Source organism: Scomber japonicus, chromosome 15, assembly GCF_027409825.1.
Source record: "Scomber japonicus isolate fScoJap1 chromosome 15, fScoJap1.pri, whole genome shotgun sequence".
In the NCBI taxonomy this organism is placed as follows: domain Eukaryota; kingdom Metazoa; phylum Chordata; class Actinopteri; order Scombriformes; family Scombridae; genus Scomber; species Scomber japonicus.
The window spans coordinates 1,716,535-1,738,032 of NC_070592.1; the positions used below are offsets into that span (position 1 = coordinate 1,716,535).

The 21,498-nt window shown below is 39.8% G+C and overlaps 1 protein-coding gene and 3 gene segments (V, D, J or C); all 4 read left to right on the forward strand.

Annotated features, from left to right (window-relative positions):
* The window catches only part of LOC128374361 (immunoglobulin lambda-1 light chain-like), a 168,882-nt gene that overhangs the window by 10,520 nt on the left and 136,864 nt on the right, over positions 1 to 21,498 (forward strand). The window lies entirely within an intron of this gene.
* Positions 533 to 1,119, forward strand: LOC128374376 (immunoglobulin kappa variable 6D-21-like). The segment is given in 2 exon segments: positions 533 to 595; positions 812 to 1,119. Coding segments are annotated over 2 exon segments (360 nt in total).
* LOC128374372 (immunoglobulin kappa variable 3-20-like) lies at positions 5,820 to 10,939 on the forward strand. The segment is given in 2 exon segments: positions 5,820 to 5,923; positions 10,617 to 10,939. Coding segments are annotated over 2 exon segments (411 nt in total).
* LOC128374384 (Ig kappa chain V region 3368-like) lies at positions 20,205 to 20,855 on the forward strand. The segment is given in 2 exon segments: positions 20,205 to 20,256; positions 20,473 to 20,855. Coding segments are annotated over 2 exon segments (360 nt in total).

Consider the following 21,498-nt stretch of genomic DNA (forward strand, 5'->3'; position numbering starts at 1 on the left):
GGATTTTAAATTCTATTCTAGATTGAATATTCTGAACCTTCATCCTACGTTCTTTCAGTCCTTACTGTGATGAAGCAACTTTACCATCGATACTCTCTCCTATCTTATGTGTAGAAGGAAGTAAAATGAAGATTTTATGAAATTAAAATAAAATCTGGAGAAACAGATTGTCCTACAGTCCAAATAAACATCCTGATTAAATGTATTTACTGGTATGAACTCCTTTATTCCACTCTCTCTCTCTCTCAACAGGAATTCAATTTAAAAACCTTCATTCAATATAGATTTCCTAAAAGTGTTGCTGACATGCTCATTTTGGGACGGTTTTAAGGTCATAGTTCATTCATACTCCATTATGTCTCCAATGATTTAAACAGTCAAAGCTTTTGGGAGGAAACAGCATGATATGTTGAGGACAGCTACAGTTGACTGACTCTGTGTGTTTGCATATCTGTCCTGCCTCTCTGCTCCCAGCCGTTAAGAGGCCAGTGTTGATCAGTGGCTGTCCAGACCTTTCAGAGCCACTGACACGCCGCCAGCACAATGATGATGTCACTGACTCTACTGCTGGGCACCCTGGGGCTCCTTGTTCAGGGTGCGACTCTCTACTGAAAACTTGGCTTCAGGATGCAACCAGGTTCACCACAATGATGTTCTGCTGTGATGGAGAAACACTGAAACAAGCAGCATTGACCTTCTTCCATCTATTCTCCATGTTAAAGAAATGATACTCTTCTGTTTTCATGTTGATCATCTTTCTCCAAGCTGTATTTGTCTCAATAAGCTTTCTCCTCTTTTTCATGTTTTCCAGGTTCATCAGGACAAATCATCCTGACTCAGTCTCCTGGATCTCAGTCTGCTGCTCCAGGACAGACTGTCACCATCAGATGTAAAGCCAGTTCAAGTGTTGGTAACAACCTCCACTGGTACCTTCAGAAATCTGGAGAAGCTCCTAAACTCCTGATTTATTATGTAACAAACCGCCAGTCTGAAGTTTCAAATCGTTTCAGTGGAAGTAGATCGAGCAATGACTTCACTCTGACCATCAGTAGAGTTCAGGCTGAAGATTCAGGAGTTTACTACTGTCAGCAGAGCGGCAGCTGGCCATTCACACAGTGATACAACGTCGTACAAAAACCTCCCTCAGCTGGAGAGGAACTGATCTGACTCAACAGCTGCACTCAGACCAAAACAACAGGGGTTTGACATTAAAGACATCACTTATTACAGCAATAACTCTATAATTATACTTTTAGTTATTTAAAGTAAGTATAATTTTGAAGATTAGTTAGTTGATACAGTGTCAGAACAGGATCACTGTGTTAGAGTGAGTCTTACTCAGAGTCAGAATCAAACACAGCTGAAGAATTTTATGTTTAAACTTCATGAAAAAGGAAGTGTAATAAAAGTTAAACCATGATTTGTGAGACAGCTTTTTCGGGTTTAATCAGCGATGTTTCTTAAATGGTAGAAACAGGATTGCACAAGCTTTGTGGTGTGCTGCTCAAAGTTTAAATTGGTATCAAACCACACACTAAGATTTTCTGCAACAGTCTTGATGTTGTTTGAAAGGTCACCAGCAGATGGCAGGATTTGTTCTCTCACATGCTGGGACCCGATGACAATGATCTCTGTCTTATCTGAGTTCAGTTTTAGGAAATAGTTTGCCATCCAAATGTTTCAGGTGATGAAGGCAGTCAATAAGAGAAGTCAGAGTTCCAGGCTCAGTGGGTTTCACAGGTAGGTACAACTGTGTATCATCAGCATAACAATGAAAAGAAACACCATGCTTCTCAATGATCTGTCCAAGAGGGAGCATGTATAATGAGAATAACATTGTCATAATAATAATGTCACCATGTTGTAGTTTATGATGAATGAAAAGCTTTAAAGCTCCAGGTTTAATGTGACATCTATAAAGTATCAGCATTGTAGAAACAACTAGAAAATTCCTGGGAAATGTTGAGAGCCACGGGGCTGCTGCCGGGATGAGTACACAATTTATTTCCAGTGTTCAAAAGTCACCCTGATCATATTCTGGTTTAGACTATTAAGTACATTTTACTAGTCAGTGTCATGTGTAATGAACTTTATTCTCAACTTAACATCCCTGAAAATATTAAGTAAATGTTAATCACATTTAAGAATGAATAATATTTATTTAAACTAATTAACCTCCTGTGACCCTGCGTCCTCATATGGGGACATTACATTTTGGGTTTGGGCTGGACCTTACACTTCATTCTGCTTAACTTTGACCTGTGGACCTCATTCTTAAACACTTTTTTGTGCCACCTAGTGGTAGCAAAAGCTCATTACAGTGTAAAAATCGGTTTAAAAAACGAGATGGCAGGCATCTTGGACGAGTCAATCAACAGCTGATCCCCAGATAAAAGTATTTATGGTTGAAACTTGTTAATTTATGCTTATATGAGGACTTTTTCCCCCCTTCAATAACCTGAACCTCCTGTTAAAAGACGATGTTTAGTTTTTGTACTTATCAGGTCCTAATCCCAAATATCAAGGAGAAATTCAAAATGCATACGAAACAAAAGCTCAGGTCTCAGGAGGTTAATTAAGTCTACTTAATTTTATCACAGACAGGAACATCACTGTTATGAAATTATTAATTAAATCTTATCATTAAGAGAGTAGATTTTATTATGCTTTTTTATTTTAAATGGCTTAGTTGTATGAAATTGTATTACTCGTTATAATTATGTACATTTTGTTCATCTTCTAATAATAAATGTTGAATCTTTTTATACACCACAAATCATACAACTACAATACAAAACAATAAAACTATTTATTTTGTCCTCAGTAAACATGAATTAATCTCCATTCAAATGAATTAGCTCAGTTAACTGGCAAATCAGACAGACAGGAATTAGTCAATCACAAAAAAGTAGGTCAGTTTCTGCCCAGCGACAGGTTGCTATGGCCCTACGGTTGCTAGGGCCCTACGGTTGCTAAGGGCAGCTAAGGCCCTGCAGTTGCTATGGCGATATGAGAATCTGCTTGGAAATTCTAAAAATGGCCCCAGAATTTGGCTTCTGACAAGGTCCTGAACAATTTCAAACTGTGAGAAAACCGTAATTCCTGTCCAAAAACCGAAAACACTGTGAGAGACACAGAAGCCGGCAGATTATGACAGTGTTTACTTTATTCAGATATTATTTAAAATCAGCGAGTAAGCTCAGTGTGAACACAGAGCGAGATTCTTTTGAAAAAAAAAAACCGATTACATTAAGGTCAATGGGGAGCAAGACAGGTATTGCTGCTGGTCTCGGCCCCCCCGTTTAAATTTTGTGCAGACCCCGCCTGTCAACGTCACATTTTATGAATCCCAACACCTATGTCTACATTTAGACAAAAAATGATTTGTCTCCTTTTTACGGTTTGGCCGTGAGCTCGAGTTAAAAATAAAAATGAAGGTTATTTTTTACTGCTTCTCACACTCTAGCTAACTGCCGCTTCCACTCTAACTTTGAAGAAAAAGTGATTTCCACTCCTCGTTTGACTGCTCATAGTTTGAAAAGTTCAGATATATTCAGAAGGTTTTACTTTTCTCACAATGTCAAAACAACAAATTAAATAAAAACGTGTTAAAACTGATTTAGAATTAGAATATGTAGAAGAAGCAGATCACCCTCATGTCACTTTAGAAATTTGTAATGTGAACTGAAACACGCTCAAGTCTGACAGATGTGTTTTATTGTTTAATTTTCAGCATACTGGTATATAGACAAACAGCAGACAGATGTGAAGGACACCATGTGTTACCCGACTGCCTGGTATGTCCATTTATATTGAGGAGAGATCAGTTTTTGTACATTTAATGGAAACACTGCTATCATTAAGAGAGATTAATATGATCATTATAATAATAATAATAAAGCTGCAAATATCATTGATTTGATGAACACGTCTTTATTTTGTTTGAAACATTAAAATCAAAAAGCAAGAAACATCATTACTGCAACATTTAAAGAGACAGAGGGAGAAAAAAGCAGAGTAGCAGAGATCAGAGTGAGAGCAGTAGCAGAGTAAAACCAGTAGCAGAGTCCCAGTGAGTCAGGTCAGGACTGGGAACACTGGTCTCTCCTCAGTGTCTCTGAGAGTGGAGTCTGGGAGCCCTGGGTGGCCTCACAGGTCACAGAGCCCACCTTCCCCCACTGGTCTGCAGTGAGCCTCAGGGTGCTGCTCCACCTGTAGTGGCCATCCGCCTGCAGCACCCCGGGGCTCCTGCTCTGCTCCCAGCTGCTGCTGCTGCCGTCCACCTTCCAGGCCAGACTCCAGTCTGAGGGGAAGCCCTTGTTGGCCAGACACGTGAGCGTGGCCTTCCCCAGCTGCAGCTCCTGGCTGGAGGGGGGCAGCACCGTCAGGGTGGGGGCGACTCGACCCACTGGAGGAGGAGACAGAGAGACAACATGAAGAAAGTTCATACAAAGAGAAAATAAACTCCACCCTGTTGGTTGCAGCAGAGGAGGCTGCTGGTTCTGTTGCTCTTTCTCACATTGGATCAAACTGGTCTTGGCTGTTTCACTTCCCTCTCTGAGCTCAGTAACCATGGCAACAGACAGGCATCACTGATGAACCATGGCAACAGACAGGTTTCAGTACTAAAGATAAAAAGTTTCAAACTGAAAACTCCTACTTTAGTTTCAGTAACACACTTAAACATCAGTGTTAAACCATTTCATGTTATGTATTACAGAAAGAATGAAACACCTTTACTTGAGCATGTGTGAGTTTGAAATGAGTTTTTTCTCCTCATTTACACATTTATCAATACTGAACCATCAACACAGACAGACTGCACTACTGACTCATATTTGAAGTGCTGGAAAATGAATCCTTCTAAATAAGCATGTGTTTAAATGACCTCAAGAGATATTATGGTATTCATTGTCTATAGTGAGAATAATAATGATCATTAAATTCATGAATCTGAGAGGAAGACTGAGTAAAACACATGAAATGTTTCCAGATAATAAGGACACAATTATGAGTCAAGTTATTGTCTTCAATAAGCAGCTGTACTTTTAAAGAACAATATAAATAATAAGAATGTAGAAACTGTCTGAATTATCATTTCTGTGTAACTAAAGACTTTTTTCATCTGATGTATTTTTATCTGTATTACAGTGAAGCCTGTAGTGATCACTGCACAAATATTACATTTATAAAACTACAATCCAAAATATTGAAGTAAAGCCTGAATTTATTGACTGAAAACATAATAAATGATGAATCTGAGATGATTTAGAAGTTAAATGTACTTACAGTTAACTTCCAGTCTGGTTCCTCCACCGAACGTGTACCACAGTGATACAAACTCATTGAGCCGTCGTACAAAAACCTCTCACTGTAGAGAGACACGGCTCTCTGACTTTGACACAAACAAACTCTACTAAAACAGTTCCTGCTTTAAAAAAACTATTTATCTTATATGATATCCAATTAAAAAGTGACACAACTTTTAACAGTTAATCACATGTTTACATATATATTGTTAAATTTGTCAGAAAGTAAAATTGATCCTTTAAATATTAAATTAAATCAGACAGAAGATGTACTGAAAGAAAATGTGTCTGCTGTCATCAAAGCACATCTACATAAAATGATCAGTGACACATTATGAATCAATACTGTGATAAGTTGATTGATCCATTGATTAAACAGCATCATCAGAGTAATCCAAGTCCCTGTTGGAGTCAGTCAGAGCATTTCCATAGAGAGCCACTTTGCATCAGCAGCACCATGCTCCAGTGCTCTGGGAGAGTTTATAGTCCTGAGAGTTGAACACTGGATGACTGACAGCTGTCCTTCATGACAACAGAAGCCACAGAAATCCTCCTCATCAAAAACATGACTTTGATCTCCGTCCTCATCTGGACTCTCCTCTGCTTCACTCAGGGTGAGGAAAATCATGTTTCTGTCCTGTGAAAATCATTTGGAGTGTAGCTGAGTTTCACCTCATCATCTCATGTCCAGTGTTTCTTCTCTCTCCTCAGGGTCTGTTGGACAAAATGTTGTTGTGACTCAGCCAGCAGCCAAATCAGTGCAGCTCGGTCAAACTGCCTCCATTGACTGTAAAGTTAATAGACAAGTTGCTCACTACACTGGTTCACGATACTTTCTGGCCTGGTACCAACAGAAAACTGGAGAAGCTCCTAAACTTCTGATCTACCTAACATCAGACAGATTTTCAGGAATCTCCTCCAAATTCACTGGAAGTGGAGCAGGGAATGGAGTTGGCTTCACTCTGACCATCAGTGGAGTTCAGGCTGAAGATGCAGCAGTTTATTACTGTCAGAGTCTTCACAGTGGACCAGTGTTCACACAGTGAAAAAGCGTCGTACAAAAACCTCCCTCAGTCAGACTGAACAGAAACTGAACTGACTGCTGCAGCTGGAAGCTACTGCAGAGACTGATACAGTTCACTGAACACACACACACACACACACACACACACACACACACACACACACACACACACACACACACACACACACACACCTATCAGAGTCAGCTCCACTGATGTCCACACACACAACTAACTCACTATATATGAAACATGAATGTCAGAATATGAACAGTATGTGAGGGTTAAATAACAGAGTAATGAGAGTCTACATACAGTTAGGTGTGAGTGCACATATTCCATGTGATACACTGGCACATATTGTAAACCTTTCTTTTCATAGATTGAAACCTGAAGTCCAAATTCTATTCTTTTGATATTCCATAAAGTTGTGTTTCTACTGTATGTTTAAATATTACATCAGGTGCTTTAACATCAAGTCTCTACGTCAGCTCACATTCCCCCACAGATTTCCCTTCCTGTATTCTAACTGGCTGTCTATCTGATTTAAAACGCTGGATGCACGAAAACTTCCTCAAACTAAACTCTGACAAAACAGAAGTACTTCTCATTGGCTGCAATTCCTCATTCCCAAACTCTCCACTCTAACCACTGACAGTGTATCACTCATCACTGCACCAGTAGTTAGGAATCTTGGCCTACTCTTTGACCCAGCACTCACCTTTGATGCACATATTAAATCCCTCACCAAGACATCTTTCTTTCAACTCTGTAACATCTCACTCCTCCGTCAATTCCAATCCAACTCTGATGCTCAAACTCTGGTTCACACCTTCATCATGTCTCGTATTGATTATTGTAACTCCCTCTTCAATGTTCATCTTTAGCACTAACACTCCCGTCCTTTGATGTTTCTCTTTGGGCATTAGCGAGCAACACTCCCATCTCCCTTTCTGCCTTCAACATGTAAGAAATTATATAAACGACGCATGCATAAGCGCCAATAACAAACTGGATGTCCAAATTTGCATTCCATCATTTTTAATAGTGGCTTGACTGATTTAACCAAACTTGATTAACCTGCCTTTATAACACTATGGGCCTGATTCACTAAGATCCCAAATAAAGAGTACTAAATTGTGTTTGTAGTGTAACTGATTGCACATTTGGTTAGTGTGCATTTTGTAGGTGATCTACTAAGAATAAACGCACAAATGACAACAGGTGCAGACAGCAGTACTTAAATGTAATTTTGTGTCTTATGGAGAGTTTGGATCAAAATGAAATTTGATTCCATGGAATTAGAGGTTCTAGTGGAGGTTAGCAGACATATTGAATTACAGCAAAGAAACATTACCATAAAAATAAAAATGCCGTATGGAAGAATATTTGTGAAGTAAATGCTGTTAGCACAACCAAAAACTTTAACATGGGTGGAAACATCTGTTCTCTGTGTAGTCTGTCATTGTGCAACACCAGTCATCTGTAAGCAGCATGCAACTGGTTAATGCCTGTCCTTCAAACATATTATTTACTGACACAGTTACCATCACCAAAATGACCCTCGGGTCTGGTAAATCACAATGCGTCTGCTAAATTAACATATTTGCATTTTCTTATACATGTATTTTACAGACGAGGGTAAAACACCCAAATTGCATATTCATTATGGCAAACTACTAAATGGACAGCATGTATTATCTTACTAGTTAATTATGTAGTTAAGTCTAGTGACCCATCATGTAAATATAATGATAATGAATGGACAGAATATCTCATCCCACTAGACAATTTTAAACTTTTAACCTCTAGTGTTGTTCCACAGATATGCTAGCACTGCTGCAGACTCTTAGTTTTGTTAATCGTTTATTGGATGATTCATTTCTTTCTACATTTTGGCTGCAATTATTGAGACAGAAGTTCAGATAAACAAGGAGAAGATGTCACACTTGTGTAATGAAAGGTGATGTAAACCACTGAGACATGTAACATATATTCACATCACTTCTCTTATCAACATGAAGTATAAAGGCTTCGTCAGTAAGATCTGATCATGTAATATAATAACAACTGATTCTTGAAATAATATGCACAGAAACAACTGATTGGATGAAAAAACCTTTATTGTTTCAATAAACCGTGAATTTCAGCATTTCACTGCAAGCAATAAAAATAAATGTATTCTTGAAACATTAAAATCAAAAAGCAAGAAACATCATTACTGCAACATTTAAAGAGACAGAGGGAGAAAAAAGCAGAGTAGCAGAGATCAGAGTGAGAGCAGTAGCAGAGTAAAACCAGTAGCAGAGTCCCAGTGAGTCAGGTCAGGACTGGGAACACTGGTCTCTCCTCAGTGTCTCTGAGAGTGGAGTCTGGGAGCCCTGGGTGGCCTCACAGGTCACAGAGCCCACCTTCCCCCACTGGTCTGCAGTGAGCCTCAGGGTGCTGCTCCAGCTGTAGTGGCCGTCCGCCTGCAGCACCCCGGGGCTCCTGCTCTGCTCCCAGCTGCTGCTGCTGCTGCTGCTGCCGTCCACCTTCCAGGTGAGACTCCAGTCTGAGGGGAAGCCCTTGTTGGCCAGACACGTGAGCGTGGCCTTCCCCTGCTGCAGCTCCTGGCTGGAGGGGGGCAGCACCGTCAGGGTGGGGGCGACTCGACCCACTGGAGGAGGAGACAGAGAGACAACATGAAGAAAGTTCATACAAAGAGAAAATAAACTCCACCCTGTTGGTTGCAGCAGAGGAGGCTGCTGGTTCTGTTGCTCTTTCTCACATTGGATCAAACTGGTCTTGGCTGTTTCACTTCCCTCTCTGAGCTCAGTAACCATGGCAACAGACAGGCATCACTGATGAACCATGGCAACAGACAGGTTTCAGTACTAAAGATAAAAAGTTTCAAACTGAAAACTCCTACTTTAGTTTCAGTAACACACTTAAACATCAGTGTTAAACCATTTCATGTTATGTATTACAGAAAGAATGAAACACTTTTACTTGAGCATGTGTGAGTTTGAAATGAGTTTTTTCTCCTCATTTACACATTTATCAATACTGAACCATCAACACAGACAGACTGCACTACTGACTCATATTTGAAGTGCTGGAAAATGAGTCCTTCTAAATAAGCATGTGTTTAAATGAGCTCAAGAGATATTATGGTATTCATTGTCTATAGTGAGAATAATAATGATCATTAAATTCATGAATCTGAGAGGAAGACTGAGTAAAACACATGAAATGTTTCCAGATAATAAGGACACAATTATGAGTCAAGTTATTGTCTTCAATAAGCAGCTGTACTTTTAAAGAACAATATAAATAATAAGAATGTAGAAACTGTCTGAATTATCATTTCTGTGTAACTAAAGACTTTTTTCATCTGATGTATTTTTATCTGTATTACAGTGAAGCCTGTAGTGATCACTGCACAAATATTACATTTATAAAACTACAATCCAAAATATTGAAGTAAAGCCTGAATTTATTGACTGAAAACATAATAAATGATGAATCTGAGATGATTTAGAAGTTAAATGTACTTACAGTTAACTTCCAGTCTGGTTCCTCCACCGAACGTGAGCCACAGTGATACAAACTCATTGAGCCGTCGTACAAAAACCTCTCACTGTAGAGAGACACGGCTCTCTGACTTTGACACAAACAAACTCTACTAAAACAGTTCCTGCTTTAAAAAAAACTATTTATTTTATATGATATCCAATTAAAAAGTGACACAACTTTTAACAGTTAATCACATGTTTACATATATATTGTTAAATTTGTCTGAAAGTAAAATTGATCCTTTAAATATTAAATTAATTCAGACAGAAGATGTACTGAAAGAAAATGTGTCTGCTGTCATCAAAGCAAATCTACATAAAATGATCAGTGACACATTATGAATCAATACTGTGATAAGTTGATTGATCCATTGATTAAACAGCATCATCAGAGTAATCCAAGTCCCTGTTGGAGTCAGTCAGAGCATTTCCATAGAGAGCCACTTTGCATCAGCAGCACCATGCTCCAGTGCTCTGGGAGAGTTTATAGTCCTGAGAGTTGAACACTGGATGACTGACAGCTGTCCTTCATGACAACAGAAGCCACAGAAATCCTCCTCATCAAAAACATGACTTTGATCTCCGTCCTCATCTGGACTCTCCTCTGCTGCTGCTTCACAGGTAAAGTCCAGAGAATCAAACTCCTCTCCTCTATGAACATCCGTCCCTCTGAAATGAAGCCCACAAAACCATGATGCTGCTTTATGTTTTTGTCTCTGTATCCTCAGAGTCCAGAGGCCAGATCACAGTGACTCAGCCTGCAGCAGTGAGAGCTGATCTGAGAGGATCTGCAACCATCAGCTGTAAGACCAGTCAGGATGTTTATAGTGTGTACGCCTTAGCCTGGTACCAACAGAGAGCTGGACAAGCTCCTAAGTTATTAATTAAGTTAGCTGACGAGCGACTGTCAGGGATTCCAGATCGTTTTTCAGGCAGTGGAAGAAACTCTGACTTCACTCTGACTATCAGTGGAGTTCAGGCTGAAGATGCAGCAGTTTATTACTGTCAGAGTGTTCATGAAATCAACAGTCAGTGGGTGTTCACACAGTGAAAAAGCGTCGTACAAAAACCTCCCTCAGTCAGACTGAACAGAAACTGAACTGACTGCTGCAGCTGGAAGCTACTGCAGAGACTGATACAGTTCACTGAACATACACACACACACACACACACACACACACACACACACACACACACACACACACACACAGATGATAACATGATGAAATTATTTAGTCACATTGAATTAATCATAAAAACAGTTTAAACATGTATTTCATCATCATTCATATTTCAATCATATGAAATGTGATATGAAGTTTTATATTTTTAACATCAGGTTCTTTAAATCTTGAATGAAACTTGTGCATCAAAGCATCTCCACAGCTCAGCAGGTGATTGACAGTTCTGTGTAGACTCTACCTGTTAGCTGTTCTAGCTGTGTTCACTTTCTCTCATATTCACTTTGTTATACAGAGCAGTAACAACGCTGCTGAAGACAAAGTTTGGACTGGCAGTAGTGGATCTGTTAGAGGAGGATAATATCATTGTTGCAGCATTAATGAAAAGAAAAAGATCCAGTGGAAGAGCAGATATTCAGTGAGACCACTGAACATGAGGAAGCAGCTGCACACTGATCAAAGCTCTTGTGGCGTCTCCAGTTTGTGAATCGCAGCTACATGAAGATTATTGTTTGAAAGAATTGCACATTAGTGACTTTATGATCCTCTGAGCTCCAACAGATGTAAATACAGACTCTCAGACACAGAGGTATAAATCAACCTTTTATTATTCATCAACACATCAATACAGCATTACACCAGTCAATCCCACAATCTGTCTACTAGCTTCCTGTCTCTGCTCCTCCATCCACATGCTGTAATACAGAACAATACAGTACAGAGCAGGACAGAGAGGACACATGTGAAGAGCACACACTCACTGCTTCTGTTCAAATGTCCTCACTTCATCTTTCACTTTAACTTTTCCATCTTTAAACATCATGAAAAAGTCCAGAGTGCCAAACATTTAACACATTTATTAACAAAATAACCAACAACTTCTAACAAAAACTGAACAAAAAGAAGGGAAGACACCCAGACCAGTCCACAAAGGGATGAAGGATCTGGGCTGTCCTCTAATCTACTCATAGAAACCAAATGGACTACCAGACCCACCAAAGACACAGAAAACTAACAACGATAAGTAGAAGAGAGTGTTAGCCAAATGTCTCTCCCTCTATATCGGTCCTCCCTCAATCAGACTGGATCAGGACCTGGGAGAAAACACACAACATTATAAATGGAAATTCATGTTATACAAATCCCATCCAGCAGGGGGCAGTATGTAATAGTGATATGAAATGATAAAATACCTTTGAACTTCTCTACAGATAAATTAAGTGTGTGAAGACTCATTTAACACAATAACATGTGACATCAGATATTAGTAAAACAACATGTTTGGACACATTATTTGATGAATAGACCTTTGTCGTTTACAGCAAGCAACAAAAATAACACTTGAAAATGTGATGATTCTGTTAATCAGTCAGAGCATTTCCATAGAGAGCCACTTTGCATCAGCAGCACCATGCTCCAGTGCTCTGGGAGAGTTTATAGTCCTGAGAGTTGAACCCTGGATGACTGACAGCTGTCCTTCATGACAACAGAAGCCACAGAAATCCTCCTCATCAAAAACATGACTTTGATCTCCGTCCTCATCTGGACTCTCCTCTGCTTCACTCAGGGTGAGGAAAATCATTTTTCTGTCCTGTGAAAATAATTTGGAGTGTAGCTGAGTTTCACCTCCTCACCATCTCATGTCCAGTGTTTCTTCTCTCTCCTCAGGGTCTGTTGGACAAAATGTTGTTGTGACTCAGCCAGCAGCCAAATCAGTGCAGCTCGGTCAAACTGCCTCCATTGACTGTAAAGTTAATAGACAAGTTGCTCGCTACTCTCGTTCACAATACTATCTGGCCTGGTACCAACAAAAAACTGGAGAAGCTCCTAAACTTCTGATCTACCTAACATCAGACAGATTTTCAGGAATCTCCTCCAAATTCACTGGAAGTGGAGCAGGGAATGGAGTTGGCTTCACTCTGACCATCAGTAGAGTTCAGGCTGAAGATGCAGCAGTTTATTACTGTCAGAGTCATCATAGCATCAACAGTCAGGCTGTGTTCACACAGTGAAAAAGCGTCGTACAAAAACCTCCCTCAGTCAGACTGAACAGAAACTGAACTGACTGCTGCAGCTGGAAGCTACTGCAGAGACTGATACAGTTCACTGAACACACACACACACACACACACACACACACACACACACACACACACACCTATCAGAGTCAGCTTCACTGATGTCCACACACACAACTAACTCACTATATATGAAACATGAATGTCAGAATATGAACAGTATGTGAGGGTTAAATAACAGAGTAATGAGAGTCTACATACAGTTAGGTGTGAGTGCACATATTCCATGTGATATACTGGCAGATATTGTCAACCTTTCTTTTCATGGATTGAACCCTGAAGTCCTAATTCTATTCTTTTGACATTCCATAAAGTTGTGTTTCTACTGTATGTTTAAATATTACATCAGGTGCTCTAACATCAACGCTCTACGTCAGCTCACATTCCCCCACAGATTTCCCCTCCTGTATGCTAACTGTCTATCTGATTTAAAACGCTGGATGCATGAAAACTTCCTCAAACTAAACTATGACAAAACAGAAGTACTTCTCATTGGCTGCAATTCCTCACTTGCCAAACTCTCCACTCTAACCACTGACAGTGTATCACTCAGCCTCGCACAGGTAGTTAGGAATCTTGGCCTACTCTTTGACCCAGCTCTCACCTTTGATGCACATATTAAATCCCTCACCAAGACATCTTTCTTTCACCTCTGTAACATTGCACTCCTCCGCCAATTCCTATCCAACTCTGATGCTCAAACTCTGGTAAACACCTTCATCATGTCTCGTATTGATTATTGTAACTCCCTCTTCATTGTTCATCTTTAACACGAACACTCCCGTCCTTTGATGCATCTCTTTGGGCATTAGCGAGCAACAATCCCATCTCCCTTTCTGCCTTCGACATGTAAGAAATTATATAAACGATGCATGCATAAGCGCCAATAACAAACTGGATATCCAAATTTGCATTCCATTATTTTTAATAGTGGCTTGACTGATTTAACCAAACTTGATTAACCTGCCTTTATAACACTATGGGCCTAATTTACTAAGATCCCAAATAAAGAGTACTAAATTGTGTGTGTAGTGTAACTGATTACACATTTGGTTAGTGTGCATTTTGGAGGTGATCTACTAAGAATAAACGCACAGATGACAACAGGTGCAGACAGCAGTACTTAAATGAGGGTTTTGTGTCTTAATGGAGAGTTTGGATCAAAATGTAATTTGATTCCATGGAATTAGAGGTTCTAGTGGAGGTTAGCAGACATATTGAATTACAGCAAAGAAACATTACCATAAAAATAAAAATGCTATATGGAAGAATATTAGTGACAAAGTAAATGCTGTTAGCACAACCAAAAACATTAACATGGGTGGAAACATCCTTTCTCTGTGTAGTCTGTCATTGTGCAACACCAGTCATCTGTACGCAGCATGCAACCGGTTAATGCCTGTCCTTCAAACATATTATTTACTGACACAGTTACCATCACCAAAATGACCCTCGGGTGTGGTAAATCACAATGTGTGTTAAATTAACATATTTGCATTTTCTTCTCCATGTATTTTGCAGACGAGGGTAAAACACCCAAATTGCATATTCATTATGGCAAACTACTAAATGGACAGCATGTATTATCTTACTAGTTAATTATGTAGTTAAGTCTAGTTACCCATCATGTAAATATAATGATAATGAATGGACAGAATATCTCATCCCACTAGACAATTTTAAACTTTAAACCTCTAGTGTTGTTCCACAGAGGTGCTAGCACTGCTGCAGACTTAGTTTTGTTAATCGTTTATTGGATGATTAATTTCTTTATGAATTTTGGCTGCAATTATTGAGACAGAAGTTCAGATAAACAAGGAGAATATGTCACACTTGTCTCATGAAAGGTGATGTAAACCACTGAGCCATGTAACATATATTCACATCACTTCTCTTATCAACATAAAGTATGAAGTCTTCATCAGTAAGATCTGATAATTTAATATAATAACAACTGATTCTTGTAATAATATGCACAGAAACAACTGACTGGATGAAAAAACCTTTATTGTTTCAATAAACCGTGAATTTCAGCGTTTCACTGTAAGCAATAAGAATAAATGTATTCTTGAAACATTAAAATCAACAAGCAAGAAACATTACTGCAACATTTAAAGAGACAGAGGGAAAAAAAAGTAGCAGAGTAGCAGAGATCAGAGTGAGAGCAGTAGCAGAGTAAAACCAGTAGCAGAGTCCCAGTGAGTCAGGTCAGGACTGGGAACACTGGTCTCTCCTCAGTGTCTCTGAGAGTGGAGTCTGGGAGCCCTGGGTGGCCTCACAGGTCACAGAGCCCACCTTCCCCCACTGGTCTGCAGTGAGCCTCAGGGTGCTGATCCACCTGTAGTGGCCGTCCTCCTGCAGCACCCCAGGGCTCCTGCTCTGCTCCCAGCTGCTGCTGCTGCTGCTGCCGTCCACCTTCCAGGCCAGACTCCAGTCTGAGGGGAAGCCCTTGTTGGCCAGACACGTGAGCGTGGCCTTCCCCTGCTGCAGCTCCTGGCTGGAGGGGGGCAGCACCGTCAGGGTGGGGGCGACTCGACCCACTGGAGGAGGAGACAGAGAGACAACATGAAGAAAGTTCATACAAAGAGAAAATAAACTCCACCCTGTTGGTTGCAGCAGAGGAGGCTGCTGGTTCTGTTGCTCTTTCTCACATTGGATCAAACTGGTCTTGGCTGTTTCACTTCCCTCTCTGAGCTCAGTAACCATGGCAACAGACAGGCATCACTGATGAACCATGGCAACAGACAGGTTTCAGTACTAAAGATAAAAAGTTTCAAACTGAAAACTCCTACTTTAGTTTCAGTAACACACTTAAACATCAGTGTTAAACCATTTCATGTTATGTATTACAGAAAGAATGAAACACTTTTACTTGAGCATGTGTGAGTTTGAAATGAGTTTTTTCTCCTCATTTACACATTTATCAATACTGAACCATCAACACAGACAGACTGCACTACTGACTCATATTTGAAGTGCTGGAAAATGAATCCTTCTAAATAAGCATGTGTTTAAATGACCTCAAGAGATATTATGGTATTCATTGTCTATAGTGAGAATAATAATGATCATTGAATTCATGAATCTGAGAGGAAGACTGAGTAAAACACATGAAATGTTTCCAGATAATAAGGACACAATTATGAGTCAAGTTATTGTCTTCAATAAGCAGCTGTACTTTTAAAGAACAATATAAATAATAAGAATGTAGAAACTGTCTGAATGATCATTTCTGTGTAACTAAAGACTTTTTTCATCTGATGTATTTTTATCTGTATTACAGTGAAGCCTGTAGTGATCACTGCACAAATATTACATTTATAAAACTACAATCCAAAATATTGAAGTAAAGCCTGAATTTATTGACTGAAAACATAATAAATGATGAATCTGAAATGATTTAGAAGTTAAATGTACTTACAGTTAACTTCCAGTCTGGTTCCTCCACCGAACGTGTACCACAGTGATACAAACTCATTGAGCCGTCGTACAAAAACCTCTCACTGTAGAGAGACACGGCTCTCTGACTTTGACACAAACAAACTCTACTAAAACAGTTCCTGCTTTAAAAAAAACTATTTATTTTATATGATATCCAATTAAAAAGTGACACAACTTTTAACAGTTAATCACATGTTTACATATATATTGTTAAATTTGTCAGAAAGTGAAATTGTTCCTTTAAATATTAAATTAAATCAGACAGAAGATGTACTGAAAGAAAATGTGTCTGCTGTCATCAAAGTAAATCTACATAAAATGATCAGTGACACATTATGAATCAATACTGTGATAAGTTGATTGATCCATTGATTAAACAGCATCATCAGAGTAATCCAAGTCCCTGTTGGAGTCAGTCAGAGCATTTCCATAGAGAGCCACTTTGCATCAGCAGCACCATGCTCCAGTGCTCTGGGAGAGTTTATAGTCCTGAGAGTTGAACACTGGATGACTGACAGCTGTCCTTCATGACAACAGAAGCCACAGAAATCCTCCTCATCAAAAACATGACTTTGATCTCCGTCCTCATCTGGACTCTCCTCTGCTGCTGCTTCACAGGTAAAGTCCAGAGAATCAAACTCCTCTCCTCTATGAACATCCGTCCCTCTGAAATGAAGCCCACAAAACCATGATGCTGCTTTATGTTTTTGTCTCTGTATCCTCAGAGTCCAGAGGCCAGATCACAGTGACTCAGCCTGCAGCAGTGAGATCTGATCTGGGAGGAACTGCAACCATCAGCTGTAAGACCAGAGTGTTTATAATGGGTTCCGCTTAGCTTGGTACCAACAGAGAGATGGAGAAGCTCCTAAACTTCTCATTTACTTTGCTGATGATCGAGAATCAGGGATTCCAGATCGTTTTTCAGGCAGTGGAAGAAACACTGACTTCACTCTGACCATCAGTGGAGTTCAGGCTGAAGATGCAGCAGTTTATTACTGTCAGAGTCATCATGAAATCAACAGTCAGGATGTGTTCACACAGTGAAAAAGCGTCGTACAAAAACCTCCCTCAGTCAGACTGAACAGAAACTGAATTGACTGCTGCAGCTGGAAGCTACTGCAGAGACTGATACAGTTCACTGAACACACACACACACACACACACACACACACACACACACACACACACACACACACACACACACACAGTTTACATCGAAGAAATAAATGTGTGAATGATCATCTTCGTCTTAGCTTGAGGTACATGGGTCTAAGTTTAATAAGAAGTCTCAAATGGAAAGAAACAGAAGTGAATCAAACACTTCACATGTTGGTAAAGAGTAATGCCTGTTCAGAAGGGACACCTACATTTCTGATGGTAGATTTAAGAGACGATTCAATAGAAACATCTGAAAACTTTAATAAGAAGGAAGAAAATGCATCAGCACCTCAGACATCTGCTCAGACTGACACCTCCTTAAAATAGCTCCATGATATCTGATTATACATCAGTCAATCAATCAATCTTTATTTGTATAGCACCAAATCACAACAAAGTCATCTCAAGGCTCTTTCCACATAGAGCAGGTCTAAACCGAACTCTTCACGTTTAATTTAAAGAGACCCAACATTCCCACATGAGCAGCACTTGGTGACAGTGGAGAGAAAAAACTCCCTTTAACAGGAAGAACCCTCAGAACCAGACTCAGAGTGGGAGAACATCTTTTAACAGGAAGAACCCTCAGAACCAGACTCAGAGTGGGAGAACATCTTTTAACAGGAAGAACCCTCAGAACCAGACTCAGAGTGGGAGAACATCTTTTAACAGGAAGAACCCTCAGAACCAGACTCAGAGTGGGAGAACATCTTTTAACAGGAAGAACCCTCAGAACCAGACTCAGAGTGGGAGAACATCTGCCTGGACCGGCTGGAGTAGAGAGGAGAGAGACGAAGAGGAGAGAGAGGAAGGAGAGGAGAGAGAAGCACATTGAAGGTCCAGAACTGGAATCTGTCATCCGGACGTCTACAGGCCCAGATTACCTGTGAGACCAGAAAGCACAGACAACTCCGGGGAAGAAGTTTAGCTTATTGAATGCATTAATAGAACATGAATGTTAATGGATATAGATGGATGGATAGAGAGAGAGAGGGAGGAGGAGAGAGGAGCCCAGTGCATCATGGGAGTCCCCCGGCAGACTAAGCCTATAGCAGCATAAACTAGAAGCTGGAACTGGCCCCAACTATAAGCTTTATTACAAAGGAACGTTTGAAGCCTACTCTTAAATGTAGAGAGGGTTCTGCCCCCCGGAACCAATCTAGGACATGGTTCCACAGGAGAGGAACCTGAGAACTGAAGGCTCTGCCGCCCATTATGAAGGTAGCGAAAGTTCAGACAGGAAGTCCAACTTTTTGTTTGCTCACGTTTTATTTCTCATTGTTCAGTCATCCTGAGCCTTTTCACAGCTCATACTGATTTCTGTGAAAGCTCATATCTTACTTCCTGTTAGTTCTGGAGCATTAACTGACACATCAGCTGTTCACATCACCTGGTCAAGCCAAACCAATAGCACGGTGACACACCTTCATTGTCAGCCTGTCATAGTGCAGCTGTCTTTTTAAATGTTTTCCCTCTTTGCCCAGATGCTTTCTTGATGCTGTTTCATGCGACCCACCAGCTCCCCATCACCACCCAGTCTTCAGATTCCTCAATGCATCACTTCAACTTGATCAGCCCAAGCAGTTTCAGTTTCAGCCTCAAGATGACCGTAGTGATTTGGACCGAGATTGATTGATTGATGTCACCAGCTGATGCTCAGGACTTATGTCCTTCGATTCAAAAATTCTCCCTGCAGAGTCCAAGCGCCAAAGACTGACAATACCTAATCATTAATGTCATCTGCATAATAAACATTATTTTACTTCATTCTCTGGACTCTCCTGATTGAACTACTTTTAGAGATACCAGGAACCACAAGTAGGCCTGCATGCTGGGAGCGCAGTGTTCTAGTAGATTCATAAGGTTCTTTAAGCTCTTTAAGATATGATGGAACCTGATCATTAAGAGCTTTGAAAGTGAGGAGAAGGATTTTAAATTAAATTCTAGATTGAAGATACTAAACCTTCATCCTCCCTTCTTTCATTCCTTACTGTGATGAAGCAATTTTAACATCGACACTCTCTCCCATCTTATGTGTAGAAAGAAGTTAATTGAAGATTTTATGAAATTAAAGTAAAATCTGGAGAAACAGTCCTACAGTCTAAATAAACATCCTGATTAAATGTATTTACTGGTATGAACTCCTTTATCCCACTCTCTCTCTCTCAACAGGAATTCAATTGAAAAACCTTCATTCAATATAGATTTCCTAAAAGTGTGCTGACATGCTCATTTTGGGACATTTTTAAGATCATATTTGATTCATACTCCATTATGTCTCCAATGATTTAAACAGTCATGCTTTTGGGAGGAAACAGCATGATATGTTGAGGACAGCTACAGTTGACTGACTCTGTGTGTTTGCATATCTGTCCTGCCTCTCTGCTCCCAGCCGTTAAGAGGCCAGTGTTGATCAGTGGCTGTCCAGACCTTTCAGAGCCACTGACACGCCGCCAGCACAATGATGATGTCACTGACTCTACTGCTGGGCACCCTGGGGCTCCTTGTTCAGGGTGAGACTCTCTGCTGAAAACTTGGCTTCAGGATGCAACCAGGTTCACCACAATGATGTTCTGCTGTGATGGAGAAACACTGAAACAAGCAGCATTTACCTTCTTCCATCTATTCTCCATGTTAAAGAAATGATACTCTTCTGATTTCATGTTGATCATCTTTCTCCAAGCTGGATTTGTCTCAATAAGCCTTCTCCTCTGTTTCATGTTTTCCAGGTTCATCAGGAGAAATCAGTGTGACTCAGTCTCCTGGATCTCAGTCTGTTGCTCCAGGAGAGACTGTCACCATCAAATGTAAAGCCAGTTCAGATGTTGATAACAACCTCCAGTGGTACCTTCAGAAATCTGGAGAAGCTCCTAAACTCCTGATTTATTCATCTACAAGCCGTCAGTATAGAGTTTCAGATCGTTTTACTGGAAGTGGATACAACTATGACTTCACTCTGACCATCAGTGGAGTTCAGGCTGAAGATTCAGGAGTTTACTACTGTCTGCAGGATTGGGAGACACCGTTCACACAGTGATACAACGTCGTACAAAAACCTCCCTCAGCTGGAGAGGAACTGATCTGACTCAACAGCTGCACTCAGACCAAAACAACAGAGGTTTGACATCAAAGACATCACTTATTACAGCAATAACTCTATAATTATACTTTTATTTAAAGTAAGTATCATTTTAAGATTATTTTGTTAGTTTCAAAATTTTATGAATGGATAACCACCATATCATGCCATTATTATCCACAGTACATTAACAGTAATAATAATGTACTATGAATAATAACAATAATAACAATAATAATAATAATAATAATAATAATAATGATCATCATCACACATACATTATGCATAAATACATACAATAGCAATGTTAGTAATATGGGTGGAGAGGACATTACCATTAAAAGCAATTGCATGTTTTTTTCAGAAAATGAAATAGTGAATTCTTGAAAATGCAAAATGAGTTGATAATTCGTATATTGTTGGGTAAAATGTTCCAGTCCGATGGAGCTTTAAATTTAAAAGCCCATCTACTGAGTTCTTTATTTGTTTTAGGAAAAAAGAAAAATGGTTGCTGGGTGTGTCTGAGAGGATATGGGGATGTGAATGGGATTAAATATTGTTTTAAATAGGGGGGACATTTGAAATGAATACATTTAAAGATAAATTGAAGCCAATGGTAATGTCTTCTTGAGTTGAGTGGTACCCAGTTCAAAGATTCATACATGGAGCAGTGATG